The sequence below is a fragment of the Somniosus microcephalus genome, chromosome 24, assembly GCF_052327205.1.
Source record: "Somniosus microcephalus isolate GS21.2 chromosome 24, FLI_Smic_1.0, whole genome shotgun sequence".
Classification (NCBI taxonomy): domain Eukaryota; kingdom Metazoa; phylum Chordata; class Chondrichthyes; order Squaliformes; family Somniosidae; genus Somniosus; species Somniosus microcephalus.
In genome coordinates this window covers 43738353-43762081 of record NC_141010.1, presented here as the reverse complement: position 1 = coordinate 43762081, position 23729 = coordinate 43738353, and the positions used below count along the sequence as shown (strand labels likewise).

The 23729-nt window shown below is 48.1% G+C and overlaps 1 protein-coding gene across 2 annotated transcripts in view; it reads right to left on the bottom strand.

Moving 5' to 3' along the window:
• LOC147101454 (rho GTPase-activating protein 27-like) overlaps positions 1–23729 on the bottom strand; it is a 231077-nt gene that overhangs the window by 29603 nt on the left and 177745 nt on the right. The window contains exons 4-12 of one of the 2 annotated variants that reach the window (XM_085966576.1): positions 22646–22876; positions 20657–20737; positions 16784–16915; positions 13229–13315; positions 12629–12696; positions 7561–7648; positions 5020–5124; positions 2626–2724; positions 644–740 (exon numbers count right to left, since the gene is read on the bottom strand). In XM_085966576.1, coding sequence (XP_085822702.1) covers positions 644–740; positions 2626–2724; positions 5020–5124; positions 7561–7648; positions 12629–12696; positions 13229–13315; positions 16784–16915; positions 20657–20737; positions 22646–22876 — 988 coding nt within the window. The remainder of the gene's footprint in view (positions 1–643; positions 741–2625; positions 2725–5019; positions 5125–7560; positions 7649–12628; positions 12697–13228; positions 13316–16783; positions 16916–20656; positions 20738–22645; positions 22877–23729) is intronic. The other variant, XM_085966575.1, reaches the window with a different exon arrangement.

The window sequence follows — 23729 nt, the reverse complement described above, 5'->3', positions numbered from 1 at the left end:
TTGCACTCCCTCTATGGCAAGTATATCCTTCCTTAGGTAAGGAGACCAAAACTGTACACAATACTCCAGGAGTGGTCTCACCAGGGCCCTATATAATTGCAGTAAGACGTCTTTACTCTTGTACTCAAATCCTCTTGTAATAAAGGCCAACATACCATTTGCTTTCCTAATTGCTGGCTGTACCTGCATGTTAACTTTTGACATAAAATACCTTTTGCACTATTCATTTATTTGTGAACAAGGTCTATGATCGTGTTAATCCAACACCCATAGGATTTATATGCCGACACGCTAACCAGTGTGGGAATTAAATCCCAGAATATTCACAATATAACTAAGCATGTTAATAAAATGAACTTTTAAAAAATAGAACAATATATGTTAATAGGGTATGACTTCTTTTAAACATCTAATTGTGTGTGATACCCTGTGTATTTGCATGACGTTGAAAGCATTCATCACTCTGTTCTGGGAGACCCCCTCCCGACTCGTGGGACTGGCTATCGGAAAATCTGCGACTAATTCTGTTTTGGGGATGTTATGTTTAATTCTCAGTGATATGCATATTAGAAATCTGTCTGTGTTTCCACCATCGCCCATTGGTAAATAAATAAACTCTACAAACCCACCCCGAGAGACTTACTGCGATTTCTCTTCTCATCCTTATCTTTGCTGTTGTATTTCTCAGGTCCGGCCAGGTCATAAACAGCATCAATTTCGTCTGCGCTGACTGGGTCCAACTTAAAAGGGGAATCAAAAGAAAAATCGTTGAGACAATGTCCTGAATTCTACACATGGATGCCATACATTTGTGGGGCAGAGAGCTAGCTTCAGTCACGCACTGCAGGATGTTTCAGAGTTGTGATCAGTGAGTGGGGGGGGTGTGGGTGGAGAACCGGATGAGGACACGTTCTGCAATGGCCACACCCATTTTCACATTCCACCAATTGCCCGCAGAATGGGACCAGCTATACGCCTGCCATTTCTGGCAATAATAGGCAAATAAGGAGAGGCAGACGAAAATATTTTAACGATCCTGTAGCTGGGAGATCGTTCTGGATCAAAGGTGGAAAAATACTTTCCAAAGCTGGGACTGCCACCACCTAGAGGGATAAGGGTAGCAGGTGCATGGGAACACCACCACCTCCAATTCACACACAATCCTGATTTGGACATATAGCGCCCGTTCCTTCATCGTTGCTGGGCCAAAACACTGGGGCCTAGAAATTCAGTGGCCTGCACCACCAGTTTGCGCCCAAAGAGGGCTTTTGCGCCTCTGGCCACAACCACCGCGATATTTAGCGGGGCGCTAATGGCGGCATTAGCCTGTAGCGCTGCGCCGCCACCGATGACGTCATCGGTGTGCGCAGCACCCCGCTGGCCATATTTGGTCGATGCCGCCTCCTCCGCGCCGGCCGCAAACAGCGACCGGTACACAGGGGCCTACCTGTGGCGGTAGTGGGGCGAGTTAAGGTGGAGGTGCGGGCGGCCGCTTTTTCGGCGGCCGCCTGCCCGCACCTCCGTCCCCGGCCTCCTACACCCCCCCCCCCCCCCGCGGCATTGCCGGCTGTTTCCCGAGAGCCCGGCACTTCTCCTTGGTGCCGGGCTCATTTGCTGGCACTCGCGAGCGGGGATCGCGCTGTTGCAGGCACCTCCCCCTTAACAGTGGGAGGAAGGCCTGCAGTACCGCAGGCTGCCGTGCCGCAGCGGGTGGCGCTGCGGCACTTTGCGCGCCGATATTCAGTTTCAGCGCCCCAAGCGGGGCGCCGAAACCCTTGTTTAGCGGCCGGCTTCCACTTGGGGCGCTGAAACTGAATATCCTGCTGGCGCAAGTGGCTCCGCGCGCAGCGGTAATTCCGGCGCCCAGGCGAGCTGGGTGCCCCAAACTGAATTTTTAGCCCTGGAACTCCCTCCCTAACAGCATTCTGGAAGCACCTTCACCACACGGACTGCAGCGGTGAAAGATGGCGGCCCACCACCACCTTCTCAAAGGCAACTAAGGATGGGCCATAAATGCTGGCCTTGCCAGCAACGGCCATATCCCAAGAACAAATTTTTAAAAATTCTTTGCCCCTCTCGTAAATATATCCCAATTTTGCAAATTTGGAAAATCTAGGTGACAACTCCTTCTGGAAAGAGAGTTTTCCAATTAAATCAACGTATTGAACACTATTGAGAGTTTCTAACCTGTAGCCTTGACAACCAGCATGGAGTCTATACTGGCTGCTGGTGAATTGTCAAAGGCACAAGTCAGCTCTTTAATAACATTTGAAACACAAAGCGAGCCCAGGTGCTTCCAGGATTGGCTTCCAGACCAACCTCCCATATGAATGAAGCTTCACAATACACATGGGCCCTTCCCATAGCCTGCATCACTAGAGCAGCTGAGGAGGGAGGAGGACATCTGAAATGTCAGGTCTCCATGACGGCAGGATATTAGATACATTTCCGAACAAGTAATACTCATCCTCTAGCAATAATTTGGCAGTGTTGAAGAGTTTAAACAGACTCTTTCCTTTGGTTTGTAGACAGTAAATATACCACCTGGTGCATGTCCCCTGCCCACAATGCAATTCCCTATGTCCATCACGTGAAATATATCTTGCTTCGTTTTCAGTCACATACCTCTTGATGGATACTCTCACTGATCATCTTATACCAGTCCCCGATGACTGACTCTGCATCATACTGTATGAGGTACTCTGAGCCCCCTCGGGTTTTCAACTGAAAAGAAAAGTACACACTGTTAATATGCCAAGCGCATGAAGCTGAGAAACCAGTCTGGATGCATTACAGGATCTTTGGGTTGGACACAGAGTATAGCAGCCAAAAATCCCTCGGGGTTCGCACTCCTGATGGCTGGAACATATAAAATTCTGAGGGGGTTTGACAGGGTAGTTGCTGAGAGGCTGTTTTCCCCTGGCTGGAGAGTCTAGAACTAGGGGTCACGGTCTTAGGATAAGGGGCGGCCATTTAGGACTGAGGCGAGGAGAAACTTCTTTACTCAGAGGGTTGTGAATCTTTGGAATTCTCCACCCCCGAGGGCTGTGGATGCTCAGTCATTGAGTATATTCAAGACTGAGATCGATAGATTTTTGGACTCTAGGGGAATCAAGGGATATGGAGATGGGGCGGGAAAGTGGAGTTGAGGTCGAAGATCAGCCATGATCTTATTGAATGGCGGAGCAGGCTCAAGGGACCATATGGCCTACTCCTGCTCCTATTTCTTATGTACTTATGACAGTATTTCATATTGGGTTCGGCTGTGAATCTTCCCCCCATGACAGAATAGCCCAACAATAACTGTCCTCACTCACACATTGAGAATGGTTAGTTGGATAAGGCATTGGGCAACCATGGAACTCTGCTCCAGCACCTTCGGAAGAGGAGGGGAGAAAAGCAACAGGGCAAAAAAGATGGGGCAGACAAACTTGCTATTCATCTGCAATATCATATGTCTAAAATTAATCGTTTGGTCTTATTTATATTCCTGTGGGAAATATTTCAGTTCCAATACCTTTGGATATATGTCAAGATTTTGGCAGTTCATGCTCAGGGGAGACTGGAAAAAAAGCAAGAGGGTAGACTTGCTGGTCCTGTAATCCCCATCAGGCAGTGCGCTCAGAGACTGTGGGTCGGAGAATCAGTTCTGAAGTGTTGTAGCTGTATCACTGACATGCTCTCCCTCTGAGAGCGGCTCCTTGCAGGGATCGCGAGACAAGCGAATTTACCCTAATGAATGGAGAGAGTTCGACATACATTTGGTTCACTAGGGCGCGGCACTGATCCCCGAACAGCCAGCTGTGCCCAAAGACAGGTTGAAATAGGCCGCAAAAACAGCCTGATAGCGAATCGGCAGCCTGCTTTACACGGCGGCCCATCTACTTTTCCACTGAAGTCAAGGGTAAAGAAAATCGGGCGCGGTGTAAAGCGGGCTGCCGACTGGCGACGAGCGTGTTTCACGCCAGGTGGCGAAGACCAATTTCACGCCCCAGAGACCCAGCAGCCACGTGGCGGGTACTGTATGCCCTTTTCTGATGGAGTGCAACATGTCGAACAGATTTTAAAACTTCACCAAACCTTAGCTGAAACTAAAGAGGGCAATTTGATCTTAATTGAGGGCAATTTTGTGATCGCAGTTTCTTGACAAACCTCCTAGAATTTTTCTCTTTAGGCAGATTCAATTACAGCTGTCATCATAAAACAATGTTAATAATAAACAATAACTAGCAGCAAGGAATAACAACAGAGTTCGGACATTGTGCTCAGCGCTCAATGCAAATGGCAAAAACTTTTAGGCCTTGAGGTTACGCTGTGCGATACTAATGGTTAAATGCTGAACACATTTGTCTGAAGTTTTTCTCTGTTATTTTGGAAGTGAGTTTTAATTTAAAACAGGTTAATGAAATCGGACAGAGGTTAACATAAGAACATAAGAAGTAGGAGCAGGAGTAGGCCATACGGCCCCTTGGGCCTGCTCCGCCATTCAATAGGATCATGGCTGATCCGAACTTAGACTCACGTCCACTTCCCTGTCCTCTCCCTGTAACCCCTTATTCCCTTATCAGCTAGGAAACTGTCTATCTCCGTTTTAAATTTATTTAATGTCACAGCTTCCACAGCTCTCTGAGGTAGCAAATTCCATAGATTTACTACCCTCTGAGTGAAGAAGTTTCTCCTCATCTCAGTTTTGAAAGGGAAGCCCCTTATTCTAAGATTATGCCCCCTAGTTCTAGTCTTAAATTTGAGACGAATACCTGAGGTCTGAACCCATGATCAGAAAAAGGACTTTAACCTTAAAACAATTGTTTCAGATTCAGCTTGAAGATGGAGGGTAAATGTTGGCAGTGTTGGACAAAAATGTTTGCCTCCAATTCAACAGACAAAAAAAAATTCCATTTTAATCTCTTTCCTTTCACATTTTCTCTGTTTTTTATTGGCCAGTTTATTGGGCAAGTGATTCAATGAAAACTGGGATCAATTCTTTGCCCCCTTGATATTAACAGTGCACCTCCTCACCTCTAATACGTTCTTTTTGCTCGATTTGTCCTTTGCTGCCCATCCGATTGTTGCTCCTCTCAGCTCGACCGTGTAGTCAGGTATGATCTGGCCAATTGCCTGCTTCTAAGCAAAGAGAAACATTCAATATGAAAGAGGCTGAACGTCAACTTCTGCCATCCTGTCGCTTGTTTCTGTGCAATGGAATTGCCCTCTCTCTAGGATGGTGCATTGCATTTATAAAAAAGAAATTGAGTTATGACATCGGTCATATCCTACCTATTGTTTTGAATGATTTACCAAGCCTTTTGACACACTACCTACAGAATACAGTGTACAGTTTTGTTTAGTCACCCAAGGCACCCACCTAGTTGAGAATTGTAGGACCCGGATTGGACAGCAACTAGGTGCAAGCTCCAATGGGTTTGGAAGAGCTTAACCAGCAGTCCTTAACGGGACTGCTGGAGGCCGCTGAAAAAAAGCCCCAAAACTTTGAAAATGTTTGTATTGTGTGGAGTTGGAGTGCTCCTCCTAGCTCCACAAAAACAACTGCAGGCCACTGCCAGCCCAGGCTCAGCCCCTCTCAGCATCACCTCCCCACACAGGGCCTACACGAGGGCCAATGTCAGTCCAGGCTCACCCCCTCTCAGCATCTGCCCCCAACCCCCCCCGTCACAGGGCCTACCCGAGGGCCAATGTCAGCCCAGGCTCACCCACTCTCAGCATCACCTCCCCACACAGGGCCTACCTAAGGGCCACTGCCAGCCCAGGCTCAGTCCCTCTCAGCATCACCTCCCCACACAGGGCCTACCCGAGGGCCGCTGCCAGCCCAGGCTCACCCACTCTCAGCATCCCCCCCCCCACACAGGGCCTACCTGAGGGCCACTGCCAGCCCAGGCTCAGCCCCTCTCAGCATCACCTCCCCACACAGGGCCTACCCAAGGGCCTCTACCAGCCCAGGCTCACCCACTCTCAGCATCGCCTGCCCACACAGGGCCTACCTGAGGGCCGCTGCCAGCCCAGGCTCACCCCCTCTCAGCATCACCTCCCCACACAGAGCCTACCCGAGGGCCGCTGCCAGCCCAGGCTCACCCCCTCTCAGCATCACCTCCCCACACAGGGCCTACCTGAGGGCCTCTACTAGTGTCACAGCTGGCTCAAATCGCTACCATTGATAACAGCGAGCTGCTTCCGGTTGCCCGCTTAGTGCCCACAGCGCGCCAAAATGGGACCCAGTGCCGAGATTGGCACGGGCATCGCGCTCGCACAGCCAGAAACGCGAGCAATCGCTCTACTGTCACATTGGCCATTTTGGGCGCACGTCCAATTTCTTACCCCTTGATGTACTAAATTTTCCCTTATTGGCCGTGAGTTTTTTTCGCCTCTCCCAGGGGATTACATGACTGCGGGGGTGGAGGTGGGGTGGGGGGAGGAAGGAAGTGTTTAGTTCATGATGCTCCGGCCAACATGGAGTGGGGCAGACTTGATGGACCAGCTCATCTTTTCATGCCTGTCAATTTTGTATGTTTGTAAACCCAAGAGTTGTTGCTTATTATTGAGAATCATGATAAGTACGGACAGCTAGGCTAATGTCTCCATCTTGTCCCGTACATGTTAAAGGTTTATTGTACAAAGCAAAATTTATCCTTATAACTTGCATTTAGAGAAACATTTAGAGAAACAGAAATTACAACATGGGTTAAAAAAATATTGGAGGTCATTTTCAACTTTGCTGCGGTAATCTGGTGAAACGCATTGCCCGTTGGCCATTGTCTCAGGCTGAACCAGACGGTTCACAATCTCGACACCCTATTTGTCCCTTAGTGAGTTTCCAACCCCATGTGCTCCACATTGAAAGACCACCTACTTCCACCTCCTTAACATCGCCTGACTCCGCCCCTGCCTCATCCTATCTGCCACTGAAAGCCTCATCCAAGCCTTTGTCAACTCCAGGCTCAACTATTCCACTGCTCTCCTGGCCAGCCACCCATCCTCCACCTCAGCTCATCCAAAACTCTGCTGCCCATATCCGATCCCGCACACCCATCACCTCTGTCCTTGCTGACGTACATCGGCTCCTGGTCCCCCAATACCTCAGATTCTCATCCTCATGTTCAAGTACCTTCATCGCCTTGCCCCTCTTTATTTCTGCAATGTCCTACAGCCTTACCCCCATCTAGGTCTCACATGCTGGAATTCCCTCCCTAAATGCCTCTCCACCTCCTTTAATCTCCTCCCTAAAACCTACCTCTTTGAACAAGCTTTTAGGGTCTCCTCCTAATATCTCCTTCTTTGTCTCAGCGTCCATTTTTCTCTGATTGCAACTCTGAAGCAATTTTGGATGTTTTTCCTATGTTAAAGTTGCTATATAAAGACAAGTTGTTGATGATAATGACAATGATATTTATTCCATTGATCTCAATGCAATGATAATCGGGCGGGCTCTACAACAGCCGGCCAATCCGTTCCTTCCGATTACTGCCCGGGCGGCGAAGTTGAAAATGACCCTCATCCCATTTCTATCAGTCACTCTTTGGAGTATTCCAGTTTAAATCTGGTTACCAGGCTGCCTGCAGACTGATTCTTGGGATCTTTGTAAAACGTCAGAATTCCACCCTGTAGCACAGTCCACGAGGATGCCCAGTTTTTCCTAAAATGAAAACCAAGGTTCAATGTAGCACGTTCGCCATGCTGAAACACCCGAGCACATTTCCAACCAATTGAACAACTGTATAAAGTATTAGTCTAGCAATCAGCAAGCGGACACTTGGAGACCTTCAATCTAAACGCCTTCTGGCGGTGGGTGGAGTGGGGAGGTGAAGAGGGCAGCTTTCCTCTGACCACTGGTTCTAGTGAAATCATGAATGTTATGTTGATGATGCCACTAACGTATAGCGAGCAGAGGAACTCTTGCCCCCTCCCACTCCCTACCCACGGTCCATATAGCCAGGTTTTGACAGCTCAGTGGGGTTTACACATTTGAGTGGGATCCCCTGAAGAATTTTTGAATAATTGAAGTTTCAGCGCAGAAGGAGGCAATTGTGCCTGCACTAGTGCTGGCTCTACGTCGGAGCCCATCAACTCAAATCCCATTTCCTTGCTCTTTCCCAAGGGAGGACGTTTTGAGGTAAACTTTCAGAATCCTCGCAAGCGATGAGGTACCTTGGAGGCCACAAGCGCACAATGGAAAATGGCGGGCACCTGGAGGATTTTCAGACGCGCACGAATGGATTGCGAGGATTCGGAAAAATCAATCCTTTGGACTACAGTGGCCTAGTGCAGTTGACTGAAGTTTAACAGATTCATTAAAGTGATGAAACCTCATTGGTATTTAAGATACTTGGAACGTATTAATGAGAGACTAATGGATAGGGTGCGGCTAACCATGTGATTCAGAGGATATGCAAGAGTGGTCCAGACCAATCAGTTAATCATCAACATTCACCCTCCAGGTTCAGTTACAAAATGGAACATCCTGTTTTCTCAGAGTGATAAATAATTGAATGCTTGGAGGTGGGAATATTGTGTTTGTAACTATTGAGTGGTGAGAATCCAAGTACCTGTGCACTGCACGTCCTTGAGCATTGATGGTGATCACACAGAGAATGTCATTACTGTTCATTTACTGAGAAACAGCAGCACTTGGTTTCCTTATTTGCTGTATATTGCAGTAATCAAAGTACAGCAATAAAGTATTGCACAGTACTATTGTGTACTAAGGGATAAGTTTTACGAGTTAGCATGACTGGCACAGAGTATCGAATGACAAGTGCGTATATTGGGAACATGGGCAGGAAGGTCAGTATCCTGATTAGCGGCGGGCATGATTTTTGAGCCATTAGAACTAGGCACGCTGCCCCCGCCCCCGCACAAATTACCAATATGCAATTCCTGTTGTGCAATGCTCTGTGCTGGGACACTAAAGTGTAGAATTAACCCCTACAGTCCACATAAAAATGTTGTTTTGTGATATTATCTTTCCGTTCACAAGAAATGTTAACTGCAGTCTAACTTTATTTAGTGTTGGAGGTTTTAAGGTAGAGGTTTATGGGATTGCTTGTCTTTACCATGGGGCTTGACCCCACAGTGCAGATAACATTGAGGGAAAAATTCGGTTGCTTTGCGCCTCCAGTTAGCACCCAAGGGGGCGCTAACGGGGCACAAAGAAACTAGCGCCCAGGCACAGCGGCACCAACGCCTCCCGCGAAATCCAGCAGGAGGTTAGCAGTGGCGGTAGCTGGTAGTGCCCCGCGGCGCTGCGCCTCTGTCAATGACGTCATCGCCATGTGCAGCCCCCCGCTTACGCCCCGGCCGCAAACTTAGCTTGTGCCCCCAGACCTACCGCCAGACGCTATGTCTGACAGGGTCAGGGGGGCGTTTTTGCGGCCAGGGCAGTGATAATTAAAGGGCAGGTGCTGGGCAGCCATTTTTTTGGGGCCGCCTGCCAGCACCTGCCCCCTCTGGCCTCCTCCTGCGGGGTGCCGGCCATTCCTCGAGTGCCGGGCTCTTTTGCCGGCACCCCGCTCCCCGGTGGTCCAGCAGGGCCCCTTTAATCAGGGAAGGGAGGCCTGCAGTAATGTGGCGCTACGTGCTGGCGCGCGTGGCACTGCTGCACGTAGTGCCACGATATTCAGTGGGAGTACCCCAAGAGGGAGGGGGAGCACTTCCAGTAGCACCCGCCTGCTGCTTGGGGCGTTACCATTGAATTTCGGGCACGGGGGCGCTAACATTTTCGGGGCGCTAAAAGTAGCGAAGTTATCGCCCCAAAGGGGGCATGTGCCAATTTTCCCCCCCATCAGGTTTTACAGTAACCTAACTAGGGATAGCTTTAAAAAAAAATTCGTTCATGGGGTGTCGGCGTCGCTGGCAAGGCCAGCATTTATTGCCCATCCCTAATTGCCCTCGAGAAGGTGGTGGTGAGCCGCCGCCTTCAACTGCGTGTGGTGAAGGTACTCCCATAGTGCTGTTAGGGAGGGAGTTCCAGGATTTTGACCCAGCGACGATGAAGGAATAGCGATATACTTCCAAGTCAGGATGGTGTGAGACTTGGAGGGGAACTTGGAGGTGGTGGTGTTCCCATGCGCCTGCTGCCCTTGTCCTTCTAGGTGGAAGAGGTCGCGGGTTTGGGAGGTGCTGCCAAAGAAGCCTTGGCGAGTTTCTGCAGTGCATCTTGTAGATGGTACACACTGCAGCCACGGTATGCCGGTGGTGGAGGGAGTGAATGTTTAAGGTGGTGGATGGGGTGCCAATCAAGCGGGTGGCTTTGTCCTGGATGGTGGCGAGCTTCTTGAGTGTTGTTGGAGCTGCACTCATCCAGGCAAGTGGAGAGTATTCCATCACACTCCTGACTTGTGCCTTATAGATGGTGGAAAGGCTTTGGGGAGTCAGGAGGTGAGACACTCGCTGCAGAATACCCAGCCTCTGACCTGCTGTTGCAGCCACAGTGTTTATGTGGCTGGTTCAGTTAAGTTTCTTGTCAATGGTGACCCCCAGGATGTTGGTGGTGGGGAATTCGCTGATGGTAATCCCGTCAAGCGGAGGTGGTTAGACTCTCTCTTGTTGGAGATAGTCATTGCCTGGCACTTGTGCAGCGCGAATGTAACTTGCCACTTATCAGCCCAAGCCTGAAAGTTGTCCAGGTCTTGCTGCACGTGGGCACGGAATGCTTCATTATCTGGAGAGTTGCGAATGGAACTGAACACTGTGCAATCATCAGTGAACATCCCCACTTCTGACCCTAGGATGGAAGGTCATTGATGAAGCAGCTGAAGATGGATGTGGGATTGCTTAGCTCTGTCTAGAGCATGCTGTTTCTACCGTTTAGTATATATGTAGTCCTGTGTTGCAGCTTCCCCAGGTTGGCACCTCATTTTTAGGTACGCCTGGTGCTGCTCCTGGCATGCTCTTCTACACTCCTCATTGAACCAGGGTTGGTCCCCTGGCTTGATGTTAATTGTACAGTGAGGGATATGCCGGGCCATGAGGTTACAGATTGTGGTGGAATACAATTCTGCTGCTGCTGATGGCCCACAGCACCTCATGAATGCCCAGTTTTGAGCTGCTAGATCTGTTCTGAATCTATCCCATTTAGCACGGTGGTAGTGCCACACAACACGATGGAGAGTGTCCTCAGTGTGAAGACGGAACTTCGTCTCCACAAGGACTGAGCGGTGATCACTCCTACCAATACTGTCGTGAACAGATGCATCTGCGACAGGTAGATTGGTGAGAACGAGGTCAAGTAGGTTTTTCCCTCATTTTGGTTCTCTCACCACCTGCCGCAGGCTGGTGTCTATGTCCTTCAGAACTCGGCCAGTAGTGGTGCCACCGAGTCACTCTTGGTGATGGACATTGAAATCCCCCACCTTGAGTACATTCTGTGCCCTTGCTACTCTCAGTGCTTCTTCCATGTGGTGTTCAACATGGAGGAGCACTGATTCATCAGCTGAGAGAGGGCAGTAGCAGGATTTTTCCTTGCCCATGTTTGACCTGATGCCATGAGACTTAATGGGGTCCAGAATGAATGTTTAGGACTCCCAGGGCCACTCCCTCCCGACTGTATACCACTGTACCGCCACCTCTGGTGGTTCTGTCATGTCGGTTGGACAGGACATACCCAGGGATGGTGATGGAGGAGTCTGGAACTTTGGCTGAAAGGTATGATTCTGTGAGTATGACTATGTCAGGCTGTTGCTTGACTAATCTGTGGGACGGCTCTCCCAATTTTGGCACAAGTTCCCAGATGTTAGTGAGGAGGACTTTGCAGTGTCGACTGGGCTGGGTGTGCCGTTGTTGTGTCCTGTGCGAGGTGGTCCGTTCAGTTTTATTCTTAGTATATCTTTGTAGCAGACTGTTACAGCTGAGTGGCTTGCAGTTAAGAGTAAATCACATAGACCAGATTTCCTTCCCTAAAGGGAATTAGTGAACCAGATAGGTTTTTACAACAATCCGATAGTTTCATGGTCACCATTACTGATGCTAGCTTTTTATTCCAGGTTTAGTTAATTATCTGAATTTAAATTCCCCAGCTGCCATGCAGGGATTTGAACCCATGTCTCTGGATCAATTGTCCAGTAACATAACCACTATGCTATCATCCCGTACCTCCTCTAGACCCATCTTTTTGTTTCTTTACTTGTCCCATTACCATGACCTTTTGCCTTGCACCATCATCCCTCTTGTCTTTGAATGACAGCTGCCTTCTACCCTATCACAGACCTTCCCTTTTGTTCTTTCCTCTCCTCCCCCTTTTCCCTGCCTCTGCACCTGCTTAAGAATCTGCTACATCTCTAACTTTTTCCAGTTCTGATCAAAGATCATCGACCTGAAACGTCAACTCCGTTTCTCTCTCCACAGATGCTGCCTGCCGTGCTGGGAATTTCCAGCATTTTCTGCTTTCATTAAAGAAAAGGACTCGCCTTTATATTTAACTTGCATTATTTAATCTGTGAACTGGTAAGGCCTCTGAGAAACAAGGGGCAGGAAGGAAGTAGCATTGCTTTAATTAGCATCTCGCTTATCATACAAGCAAACTAAACATCAGTGAATTTGGCCACGTGTTTAACTCCAGAACTGGTGCAGCTACGAAACCCCACAAGAGTCTTCGAGCGAGCTCAGAAAGGCTTCTTACCTGATGCGCTTCCCATTATCTGCCACCTTGGCTTTGTTTAGAATTCCAGCTTTGTCCAGCGATTGCGACTAAACAATTGAAAAGAAGCAGATGAGTACAGGCTGAAACGCAGGAGCAACGAACGAGGCCTACAGGCCCAGTCGCATGCCTTGCCCATGACACATCGATCTCCCCGGTGAACAGCTGCGTTATTTGGTGAACAGAAATTAGCTGCAGGCCAGGAATGAATGAAGACTCGAAACACCCCCAGTGGCAAATTGGTTTGCCAGTGCCTCAAGCTAGAGTATTCCTGCAGTAAATGGTAAGAACCTCAGTAACAATGGATAGCCCCAGCCAACAGCAAATGAACGTTAATGGATTGAAAAGATGTCAGGCACAAGGTAGAGATTACACCTAGAAAAGAACCAGATACAGTTAAAAATTCAGAGATGTAAAAAGAAGCCACCAGCAGACAGGATCCCTCATGAAGTATAATTCATGCATCAAGAGTAGGCTTTGATGGGGATACAGCCGCGTGTCATAAGTGGGTTATAGGATTAGTGTAAAAGTGGATCAGTGTGAAGAACGGCAAGGCCTCGCTCACAAGCAGGAGACACTAACGTGAGGGAGCAGGATCTCAACACGGTTCCCAAGTGCAATCTCGGCACTGAAATCAGACGCATTTCGTCTGTGGGTAGCGATTGGCGCCTTAAAGAAACAGAACAGCAATTAATTCACGTTAAAACTGCTCTCAGTCAGTTGCTCGTGCTTACATTATGTGACAAATTTGTACTTGCTTATGGGGATTCTGGAGCAGGTTATGGGAGGGCAGAAGAGAGGAGCCCAAAGGCTAAGGACGCTAGTCAAATCTGCAACAGATTATTTATCCTGAGAACATTTGGGGATGAAGTACCTATTTTAACAAATAAATGGGAGAATGTTTGTGTCTGTAGTTAATGGGCCATGAATGAAATATCATGAATGCTCAGCTTGGAAACAAGTGATCTCTGAGATTGCAGTCGTTGCAGACCGCGCGTGATATGTCCAGTATTTAGTAACGTCGCTCAAGTGGGAATGTCAGGGACTAAACGGGATGAACTGGGTTTCCGCCTTATTCCTGTCTTTGCTGTTGTGTGGTCATTTTTCCAGGATGTTGTGACTCACTAAAGTATTTTTTTCAACTCTCTTCAGAAGTAGGGGGATGACATGAGACAGTTGTGTTGAAACGCCCTGGAATAAATTCCACACACGCACAGCACCGAAAACAAGAATAAGGCACAAACCCAATTCATCATGGGCTAAACTTTCCAACCACAGTGGACAAATATCTGGCCCATTGCATAATCCCTGGCATTTTAAGGAAAATAAATCTTACTATATATCCACTATATTTTGCCTCATAACATATCACACAGTATAGGTCATCTAATGGCCATACTCAATGGCATGCATCATTTGGGTTTTAACATTTCAAAGTCCATTTTTATGCCCATACGTGAGTTACAATTTTGAATTCATTATTAACTGGATGATCTGTGATTCAATTCCCCACACACAAATTCTCATCATCTTGTCCTTATTATAATGGGAGGGTCCCAATACATTTTTTTGCATTTTAAAAACAGGTGCACTGTCCCTTACCAAACTACATACACAACACAAAAATAATGTTCTCTAAATGTTCAGAAATAGTTACCAATATTTTGGACCCGATTCAGACCAGTAAATAGTCAATGCAGTGGTTGAGTCCCCAAGTTCACCGGGTTCGAGAGGCCTTAATTGCCAAGTGCTGAGACAAGTCAGAACTACATGGACTGGAAGCTGGGTGGCTTCAGGATTCTGGCCTCTTGTGCATCCTCCCCTTCCTTCACCCACCATTGCAGTCTAGTCCCTAAGTTCCGGAATTCCCTCCCTAAACCTCTCCGCCTCTCTCGCTCCTCCTTTAAGATGCTCCTTATAACCTCCTCTTTGACCAAGCTTTTGGTCACCAGGGCTAATGTCTCCTTCTTTGGCTCGGTGTAAATTTTTTTCTAATTATGCGTCTGTGACGCTCCTTGGTATGTTTTACTGTTAAAGGTGTCATATATATAAATGCAAGTTGTTGTTAAACTGTAAAGATGAAGGGTGTCAGATAGCTATATAGGTAAATTTATTGATCCAGCATTCTGGAAGGGGGCATGAACCAGAGAGTCTGTATTGAGCTGTCGCCGTCCTCTCTCAAACACCACTCCCTTCAAGCTTGGGAGATCTGAATCATTGGATTTACCCCATAGAGTACTGCCTGTAATATAGAACACACATATAAAGAGACCAGTTGCATCGAGTCCCGACAATGATTTCAACTCGGACCAGTAGTAAGTGACCACGGCCTCAAATTTCCTGTGCCAGTGCTCTGGGAAACCAGTGCAATCTAGGTGGACAGAGGAAGAAAATCCAACAGGCAGCTGGTCTGCGGTGGTACTGTAATGGGAGGCGAGTAATGGCCAACCTACATTGGAGCAAGGTGTTGTAGCGTTCATCCCAGAACCTGAGGCAGGTACGCCAGCAGCTCAGTAAATGACCCGGGCACCCACTCTCAAAACGCCAGTGACCCTGACCCCATGAAATAGGCCGGGGTCAGGGTCACAACTGACGGATGTCCTTCCGGTGACAGAATTCGATGGAGAAATTTTGGGGCTCACATTGTTTCTTGACAGTATCCGTTCCCAGATGAAGTCAGCAGCTCACAGGGGCTGAGTGGGCACAGTAAGTTGGAACATGGTTTTTTCCTTTCTGGGTGAATCCAGGCCAGACTGATGAAAAGTTTCTTCTGCTTAATAATTGTAAGTGGCTTAAAGTGGGTTTGGCCAGCCTTGACCCAGCTCCCTGTGGAAGACAGTCTGCAACACAGAGCCGGCCCTAACCCAGCAAACTTGGCAATCTCACACAACTGTTTCCACCAGAGCAGCTGGCATTGGACATGATCTGCTCCTCGGAGATATTGTTAAGGCAAGTTATTGCTGGGGTGGCGTGAAGAGAACCAATCAGATTGGCACACTGGCACGCGCCCATTTGAAAAAGTGGCTGGGCCCTGACCTGTGATCAGCAGCAGCTGTCACTTTCAATGAAAGTCAATTAACAAAATGGTGAAGTTGTCAAACCACAGAATTGCTTACGGTTCATGAAAGAAGCACAAATCATAATTTTATTCAGGGACTGGTGATGTTAAAAGCAGAATGCAAGGCTCCTCGCCAAATGAGTCACAGGGTAACAACATCCATTGTTTTCCAATAACTTGCAGAAAAAACGTCAAGCTATCCTCTTTATACATGTTTGAAAAAAACTGCTCCAAGGTCCCATAAACTCACACTAGGCTGGTACTGGCACCTGTCTGTGTGATACTCCAGTCAAGATATTCCACTTGTCATAAATCGCAACTTCTACAAGAAGTAACTCAGGAAGTACGACTGAATGGCCAGCTGAGGGCGCCGTCCAAGGAGTATAAATACTCGGGCGTGGGCCCAACTTGGCCAGAGACAATCTGGAAACAGGAAGCTAGTGACTACTAACTAGACCTCCATGTTTTGTTACAAGTCGATTAAAGCCTTGCTTTATGTACAACCAAGTGCGTAGTGAGTCTTTATTATGTCACCACTTATTTTAGCAAATGTATGAATGTGTTTGTGTTCATCATGGTGCTGAATATCCTTAATGGATAATTGGTAACTTTTCACCGTCTACTCCCAGGTCAAATGCATCAGGTTCAAAGAGGGGCACCACCCAACAATTCAACTTTACCCCAGTTTGACTCCAACACAAAGCACCCTGTTGCTTTCACCAAGTGAGACTGCTAATCACACTTACTGGGGACAGGATTGCCAATGCCTAAACCCACCCCCACCCCCCAAATGTCTTCAGGTAATCGGGTCCTTCGGGGGGTGGGGGTGGGGGGCTGTCGATCCCCATCAGTAGCCAGAAGGTCCCGTGCACATTAGTCCGACTGGACAAATTTCACATAGGACCCTTACAGCTAGAAGACAGAAGAGACTTTCACCCCATGAGTCTGGGTTTCAACCTAGGTACCAGAGGTGAAAGGTCAGCATCTAACCCAACTGCAGCAGCCAGCCCCGGTCAGTCAGGACTCCTGAGGCTAAAAACTTTGGAGAGCTCCATGTAGAGATTCCTCACTTCGCTCACCTTCTCCTCAGTATCGGAGCGCAATGGTGGAACTGGCTTCTGCGTCGAGCCGTGGCGCCAGTTAGAGAAAACTAGATTTCCTTCTTGGTCCACTCCATTCCCCGTACTAAGTCGATTGGCGGGAATTCCATACTGGAGGAGGGGTGAAAACATCAGTTATTCTTCTTGCACAAACAGGAACAAATAGCCTAAAGAGTTGTACATGCTCCCTGTCATAAATCACAACTTCTACAAGAAGTAACTCAGGAAGTACTACTGAACGGCCAGCTGAGGGCGCCGCCTGAGGAGTATAAATACTCGGGCGTGGGCCCAACTTGGCCAGAGACAGTCTGGAAACAGGAAGCAAGTGACTACTAACTAGACCTCCATGTTTTGTTACAAGTCGATCAAAGCCTTGCTTTATGTATAACCAAGTGCGTAGTGGAGTCTTTATTACGTCACTCCCTGTACTTGGAAGGATATATCTGAGCAGATGGAAAATGGTAATTTCTCAATCACCCCCTGAAAAGGTGCAGGTATAAAAAAAAGAGGCGCCACTCCAATGGGTTACGGGAGGCAATGATCTGCAAACAGTGAGGAACAGTAACATGTTCTACCTGCACAGGTTAAATGACCGGCTAGGACGGGGGTTATCCCTCGCCTAATGATTATACAGTGGCTGCTGCTGAAAGTGCATGTGTGTGCACATTGGGTGAGGCGAAGACTGGGGTCGGCTGTGATCTCCCCCGCACCCCCCCAAACACACAGCCTACTAACGCTCAAGTCCCGATTTTAATGGGGAGGGGGGGTGTGCGAGTACCATGTGTGCAAGCCCTGAAGCAGAGCGGCAAATCCAGGGAGTCCAGGGATGTGGAGACCCGGTCGATCTTAACGGCCGGACCTCAATTCCATAAATTGTCCCGGAGTCCTGCCCGAACCCGGCCTGTTCTACTATCAGGCCAGTGGGCGGGGGCGCATATTCGTCGGTAGGAGCTCGCAGCAGGGGGACCCATGGGAAACGATCAGGGGGCGCCCGGTGCCAGAAAGTCCAAGTCTTCCTTGTGAGACCCAGAACAACACTCCTGCTCCTCCTGGCCCACAAGGAAACCTCAGATTAAATTTTACAACTCTTCTGGCCCCGATTCCCCCTCCCAGCTGGTCTGGCCTGGGGAATGGGGGGGGGCGGGGGGAATCCGTCACTGCTCCCCAGCTCCCGCCAACGACTAAAATTGCAGTCAGATCTCAATGACATCATCAGGATCTGATCAACATATTTAAAAAAGGACCCGGCTTCCTTCCTGTGGGTGTCCTGCTCGCCTGCTCAAAATAACTGGTTAACAGCAGGACATGGCGAAAAGGCAGCAGGACCAAAGGGGGTAAGTGATTGCCCTCATTTTAACTGCCCCCCCGGCCCGGTTTCCACCAGGTAGGTGGGGAGGGGGGCTAAAATTGGGTGCTTTACTGTCTAAGTTCACACATATCCGATGTACTGGAGGGTGAGTAACACCTTTGAAACAGTACTCCAGCAAGGAGTCAATGCCTTGATGAAAGGAGGAGGAGAGATTTTCACAATACTCAGAATAAAGTTTAAACCAGAACAATAAATAGGGTAAATGCATGATACAGCAACAATTTCCAAAAGATGACCACAGCTACAGTACTGCACTGGAGTGTCAGCCTAGATTTTTGTGCTCAAGTCTCTGGAGTGGGACTTGAACCCACAACCTCTGACACAGAGGCGAGAGTGCTGCCCACTGAGCCACAGCTGAATCACTGAGACCAACATCTAACAGTTCAAGTCAAAACTAACCTTCGGATGCTTTAACTGAGTGAGAGATAATCAACACAGGTCAGATTTTATTCTAAACCCTCGGACAGAATATTTGGGTGATGGTCCAGGAAGATCTAATCCCAGCTCCTGTTACCCTGGCGATATGACTGGAATCGGCCCAGGGTGAGGCCATTCCTCACAGCAATCTATCCTGATCTTACAGTACGATAGCAAAATACTGCGGATGCTGGAAATCCGAATTAACAACAGAAAACGCTGGAAAAACACAGCAGGCCAGGGCAGCATCCGTGGAGAGAGAAACAGAGTTAACGTTTCAGGTCGATGACCTTTCGTCAGAACTGGAAAAAAGCAGGAAATGGAAAGCAGGTTTCGGGGCTGGGAAAAGGGGGTTAGGGATGAAAGAACAAAAGGGAAGGTCAGTGATAGGATAGAAAGCAGGAGAGATTGGGAGACATTGAGAGACATGAAGAGGTATTGAAGGCGAGAGGAGGTGGTAATGGGACAGGTTAAGGAACAAAGGATGGCTCTAGATGGGGTGTGAATTGCGCTGGCAGAATGAAGGACAGCAGCCATGTAGGAGAGAAGAGGACGAGAAAAAAAGCCAAACAAGAATTGTGGATAAAAAAAAGAAAATATATATATGTGATAGGGGCCAAGGTTATGATCTGAAATTGTTGAACTCTATGTTGAGTCCGGAAGGCTGTAGAGTGCCTAATCGGAAGATGAGGTGCTGTTCCTCGAGCTTACGCTGAGCTTCCATGGAACAATGCAAGAGGCCGAGGACAGTGAGGTCTGAGTGGGAATGGAGCGGTGAATTAAAGTGACAGGCCACCGGAAGCTCGGGGTCCCCCTTACGGACTGAACGGAGGTGTTCCGCAAAGCGGAATGTGGTCTCCTCTACATTGGGGAGACCAAACGCAGATTGGGTGACCGAAGTAGGCGGGTCAAAAACCCGAAAGGGGAAGACCCGCCTTCTTCCCGACAGGTTCGGGAAAATCTACCCCGTTAACTCTGTTTCTCTCTCCACGGATGCTGCCCTGGCCTGCTGAGATTTTCCAGCGTTTTCTGTTGTTATTTCTGATCTTACAGTAGGTTGATTAAAAAACATTGCCTTTACTGTAAGGTCCCTCCATTCTAGTGAAAGACAAATATAATCCTCAAACTCACTAGGAGTTCAAACTGGAGAAATCCAGCCAACAATGTAACTGGATTCTGGGGAGTGATCTCACTGGCAACTAAAAAAAACAGATCGTACTGGGAAATGTGAAGCAGCAGTTGAATGGGGCGTTAGCCTGCAATTTGGACTAATTTTATTTATAGTCTCTGTGACCTTATGTAAGTGCTGCCTCATTACAGTCAGAGTTCTTCACACCCATTGCCGTACTCAGCCTCCCACTAATGGGCACTGATACTCTCATCACACAAACTGCAATGAGTCTGTAGTGAACCGGACAGTCCAACGCCCATTACCCTCATTAAATATACAATTGTTGTTGTTTTCCTATCTTCACACTCTTCCCTTGGAGAGAATAGTGCGACATAGTGGAGGAATACGCAGGCTGATTAACAATCTGACAGACTGCGATGTGAACGCTCCTCCAATGGCTGTAACCATCTTTATACCAGCCCACAGGGCAGGAGGGTTTTATGGCCTCCCACAACCCATACTGTGAGGGAGGATCACCCAGACCCATCAAGGCAAGTATTCCCCATTGGATGCCAACCCAGAATACAGAGCCAGAGCCCGCGCTCGCTGGGACTGTCTGGAGTGGGGTTTGAACCCTGCATCTTCTGATTCAGAGGCAGCAATGCTGCTACCAAGGCCATAAATATACAGTAATGTGTTGTCATATGAAGTACACCTTGTTCTCACTAAATACATACTGTTAGCTTACAAAACAACAGTGACTACACTTCAAAAGTAATTCATTGACTGTGAAGTGCTTTGGATCAGCTCGACTGTGAAAAGGGGAATACGAGAGATTTTATTTTTTAGATACATAATAAGGGGCCATAAAATGGCTGCTGTCTCTTTAAGACTGGCAGTTATCGATCAAGGTTCCTTTACCGCTCAACTTCCAATATCTATGGCGATTCCTTACCTGTGGAAGTTCCCACTCGGATTTGGCTCCATCTGGATTGTAGTAATAGAACTTTCCACTGGCGTCAATGTGCCTTATCCACTGCGAGGAACAACACAATACAAACCGAGGTCACACACACCATCACTTTCATAGTACAAAAGGAGGCATTGCTGTCGGACAATTAGCCACTGGAGCCAAGGTTTGAGCAGCTATAACATCGAAAGCCCAAAATCCAAGATTCTGGATTGATACGGAAAAGTGAACTGAGCCACTCATGCTGCAGCCACAGTGCAGGCACCAGATGGCAACAATGCAGCTCAATGGCAGCACTAAGCTATACTGCTGGCTCCGCATGCTTTTAAATTGGGGGAATGCAGTGTGCTGCACACGCACATTTAACTGTGTATGGAGGGCTCTGTTAATCCGTGTTCGATTACAGGTGAAATTTTTAATGTCAGCCAAGGGTGGGCTGGCCTTTTCGTTCTCTACTAACATTTAAAATGAGGGTGAAATGTATTTATTGTTCTCTGTAATTAATGACCCACGAGCAGAAGGGTACATTTTTTACAAATGCTTACTCCTGGATCAAAGCCTCAAGCGGCTGGCACTGCATGTCGGAAGCGTGAATTTGTAAAATTTACATTCAAATCTCTATGTAGAAAGACAGTCTTGCAAGTAACTCAACAAACAGGCCTCCTTGCTAAAGGGTTACTGAGAAATGACCTACAGTGGGTTACCTTGGAATTGGCATGGGAATTTCCTTGAGTGGGGGGATGGGGCTGAACAATTGGTCGATCTAACTTTGAGGGAAGATTGGCAGTAACCCTCCCGGATAGATGGGTCAATGGCATGCAACGTTTGACCATGTATACTGGATAAGAGGCACCGTCCTTGAAATTGATACCAACCCTTAATGCAATCGAATCAGATTTCTTCCTCCGCCAGTTTAACAGACGCACTGGGTCATTTATTTTAAGTAGGTTAGTTAAGATAACAAAGGAAAAAATACGATTGCATTAAGTGTTGCTGTGTTGGTCTCCCATGGTGTCATTTCCAGGCCATAGGGGTAGATTTTCCTGGAGCCGTCAGGCGGGATTTCAGGCGTGTGGGGGGGGGGGAAAATCCTGAATTCGTGGGTCCCGACACCATCCCGCCCAAAACCCACCTCCACGTAAGTTTCACAGGAGGCGGGTACCCGCCCCGCACTGGGACCCGCCGACCCGAGGCGGGAAGGGATTAGTGCCAATTAACTGCCTGTTAACAGGTAGTTAACAGGCAGTTTTTAGCCTAATCCTTATTTTGAGGAGTGTCGTGTGGGATTCTCGATGGCTCCAAACCACGCCAGGTTAGAGCAGGCGGGCCGTCAGGTTGAAGGACTTGGAGGGGTCGCGATGTCGGTGTTCAGGTAAGTGATGGGTGCATAAGTGCAAAGGTAAGTGTGTTTGGTGTGTCTAAAGAAGTTTAAATTACCTGTACTTACCTTAACAGCCTTTCTTCCTCTAGGTTTCGGGAGTCCATTACTCAGCCGGCACAGAAAGCAAAATGGCTGCGATCTGTCAAAAGTGACAGCCTTCAGCTTTCATTGCTGGTGACAGTTCTAACTGAGTCTGTGTAGAAGGACTCAGGTTAGAAGTCAGACTGTCAGTGTTTGACAGCTTCAAACAGTTGTGAAACACTGATATTTCATCTGTCAAGAACTCTTGACAGATGAAATTTCAGTCTGTGATGCCACCTGTTGCCGGGTGGCCCTTAATTGGCCTGCTGAGCCCGCTGGGCGGGCTCAACAAGGTCAATCAAGTGAAAATCGCGTGGATTGGCTGCATCTCGATGGAGGCGGGACAACAACCCGAAAGTTGTAGTCCCGCCTCCTTCCCGACAGCTTCAGGAAAATCTACCCCATAGTCTCTGGAAAAAAAACTGGGCTGTTACCTTCAGATTAGAAAGTGACAAATCTCATACACTATACAGTGCACTACAGCTGCACAAGTGCAGTAACATGATTCTTACTTTTTCTTGGGTAACTTCATTGGTATAAAGCAGCTGTCCATCTTGGTCCATCTCGTAGGACCAGCCTGGCGGAGTCTGTGGGCCAATGGGTTGGTATAATGGTGAGTCCACTGGCGACTGCGGCTCGCTGTACCCATCCTGTGACCAGGGCGATGGCTGCCGCTGATGACCCAAGTATCCCGGAGGACTCTCCCCAATGAATTCGGGGTAATCCTCTTCCGGAGTGGGGGGCTGAAAGGAATGCGTCAAGGGGTGAACTTTCACTATCCAAACCCAAGAAAAACTTCAAAGAAGTGGCTGCATAAAACATCTGATTAGCAATGGGATTGAAGGTTACACGACTAAGTATAGAATGAGATGATCAAATATTCCACAAGAAATTATGGTTCCGGGGCAGTGGGTTGCATCCCTGCACTGCCCAATTTTCCAAGTTTGTTTTAATCACGTTTATATTGATCTATGAAGGTTTAGTAAATGTACAGTTTCTGTTCTCCTCCCCTGAAGACAGTACCTCCTTGCTGGGATATTATTCCACAGATACTGACTGCCCTCTATGCATAGCGCCCTTTCATAATCAAATACCCTGGCGACATTTGCTATACCCACCTGGGCATTCTTCACTTTGGAGCCTAGATGGTGAGTGGCGCTCGGCTATTCTATCACCGGAAACGTCACGGGCAACACGCCCACATTTCCAGCAAGGTTCACAATCGGGAGCAGCACCCTGGTTGACTATTCCTCTCCCTATCCTAGGGAAGCTGGGAACAAATGAAGCATCTCAACTGCTGGCACGGCTAAGATCGGCAAACTCAGCATAGCTTAACGATTTGAGCCTTCTGATCTGTATGGTTTAGTACGGCACTGGCTGGTGTTTTTGGGGCACTGGGTTTTTGGAAGAGCTGAAGGTATTATTTTTGTTTGCCAACTATCCGTGGCTCATGCATGTAATGGGTACGGTGATGCTGTACAGGGGGCATAATAATTTTATTATTTCTTCTATTCATTCTCGGGATATGGGCGTTGCTGGAAAGGCCAACATTTATTGCCCATCCCTCGTTGACCTTGGGAAGGTGGTCGGCCTTCT